The sequence below is a fragment of the Corvus brachyrhynchos genome, unplaced genomic scaffold (genome assembly GCF_000691975.1).
Source record: "Corvus brachyrhynchos isolate BGI_N302 unplaced genomic scaffold, ASM69197v1 scaffold293, whole genome shotgun sequence".
NCBI lineage: Eukaryota > Metazoa > Chordata > Aves > Passeriformes > Corvidae > Corvus > Corvus brachyrhynchos.
In genome coordinates, this window is record NW_008237410.1 from 3,191,884 (window position 1) to 3,194,129 (window position 2,246).

Consider the following 2,246-nt stretch of genomic DNA (forward strand, 5'->3'; position numbering starts at 1 on the left):
GTGGAGTAAGACAAGTCTTCTAGCACGAGCTTTGCTGAGGTCTTAATGCCTTCCGCCTGCGGCTAGAACAGCTCCCCCCAGGAGAGACAAGGCTGCTCTCCCGGGCTTGGCAGGGAGATGCCTGCTCTGCTGGGCACTTCTTGCTCAGATTAGCATAGCCCAGCCTATATCACACACACACCCAGTAATACCTCATTTTGCCACTGGAATGAGGCCAAAAGCACAAGCATTACAGGGATATAAAGCGGGAAGTTACTGGAAAGAATTACAAACTAACGTGAGACTAGACCAAATTTTTGCAAACAGCAGAAAATGTGATCTTTTTTGTAGAGAGTTCTTGCATTTAATGTAGCTGTTTATATGATTGAAGCGCTTAATAAGTGTTTTCATTGAGTATAGTTACAGAACAGCTGCAGAAATCTTAAGTGCTTCTGTTCATTTTTTTTTCTCTGTAGTTTTGGAACTGAAAAATCTCAGAAGAAAACTGGAGGCTGACACAGATCAGGGTGATTCCTCAACTGTGCACTCTCCTGACAGAGGCACTGCTTTTGTGGGGTAGAAATGATGACAGGGGGAAAAAGGAAAAGAAGCACAGTCTGGAGGAAGATCCAGGCTGTTCGCTTTGAAGATATCAAAACCTGGTGTATGAGAAGGCTGCCTATCTTGAAATGGGTGCCTGTCTACAACTGGAAGGAAAATTTGGTTCCTGATACAGTGTCTGGGATGATGTTAGCCATCCAACAGGTGACTCAAGGTACAGTTAACTCATTTCAGATTAGTATTTTAAGTTTTTCTGGTCATACCTAATGTTGATTGGATCTAAATAAAAATATAAGGAAAAATATATAGTCTTAACTCATGTATAGAATGGATGTGCAAATGTGGATAGAAATGCATTGTGTTACTGTAGTTAAATTCTGGGGACCTTTACTACTTATCCCATACCTTTGACAATTTTTCAAACATTTAATATGGAAGGTGAGAGAGCAGTAACTCTATTCATACAGGATATGGTAATATATAATGTTTTATCAGTTAAATGACCACTTTTTTCTCTATTTCACATGGAAAACAAAATATAACTAAATGATAATTGCACTGTAAGATATGCTATTCTGGAAGAAACAAATGCACGATACTATTACCTGCAAAATTCCAAAACACAACAGGAAAAATTCACAACTTTCTGTGCATAAAGAATGTTCCTGCCAGAGACATTATCCAGGGAGAGGATCTGCGGCATCCATAGCTTGTGTGCTGATTTAATGCTGTGTTGCATTACCTACCACACCTCTTTTCAAGAAGCAATACAAAGTAGGGGTGGAGCTAGATTCCATTTTACAGCTTAAAAAAAATAAGAAAGGAAAAAAAAAGAAGGAAAAGGAAAAACTCTTCAAACCCTGCACAATGACCTGCAGAAAGCTTAAGTTCCAGTCATCTTGCTTAGTAAAGTGATTGGTACTAGGAAATAAATGCTTTTGTCAGTTTCTGCTGTGTCTTTGATAGTGTCACCTTCTTATGACATTATCTTATATTTATCTCAGACAAATCACAGCTTCTTATCTCAGATGAACTTTAGCACATTCCTTCATTTGAATGACATGTATTATTTCTTAACAATCTTCCATACTAGGTATGCTTAACTATCATTCATGTTAAATTATAAACACTCCTTTAATTGAGTTATGCTGGAGCTGGAAACAAATTATTTGTGTCAGTATTTGTGCTTTTAAAGTAATTAGGAACATCTGCATTGGCATGATTTAACTTTAAGAACCTTAATACTGCAAAGTACCTAATTTCACTGGTATGTGTGTATACAACAATTGTAATTAAAATGGTGCTAATAACACTATGTTGAAATTCATAAAAAATGCTACATTAAACAGCATTTCTGCAGTGTTGATAGTTTTAGCCAGGATTTTCATGTTTGAGTCTTGTACCAAGAAGTCGTTTAATGTAACAGATAAATTTACAAAGATCCAGTGAAGACAAAAAATACAGGTTTGTGTTTTCTAGATTATTTTTAAATTCTCTAGAAACAATATTATCCTTATTTTATGCTGTTTAAAAAGAAATTGATTGAAACCCTTTCCTCCTGCTGATCTGTTTTTTCTTTCTCTGCTTGCTGCTTCTCAAGATTTCAGAATTATTTTAGGGGATGAAATAGGAGGAGAGTTAGAGACAGAAGCATTTCATCATGTTTGTGGTGCTTTAATTTGAATGCAAGATATTAGCTCTTTCCC

General features: G+C 36.4%; 1 protein-coding gene across 1 annotated transcript in view; it reads left to right on the forward strand.

The window, feature by feature from the left end:
- Positions 1–241: 241 nt before the first annotated feature.
- Positions 242–2,246, forward strand: part of SLC26A7 (solute carrier family 26 member 7) — a 66,962-nt gene continuing 64,957 nt past the window's right edge. The window contains exon 1 of the mRNA XM_017731067.1: positions 242–754. Within this exon, the coding sequence (XP_017586556.1) occupies positions 562–754 (193 nt within the window). The 5' untranslated portion in view covers positions 242–561. The remainder of the gene's footprint in view (positions 755–2,246) is intronic.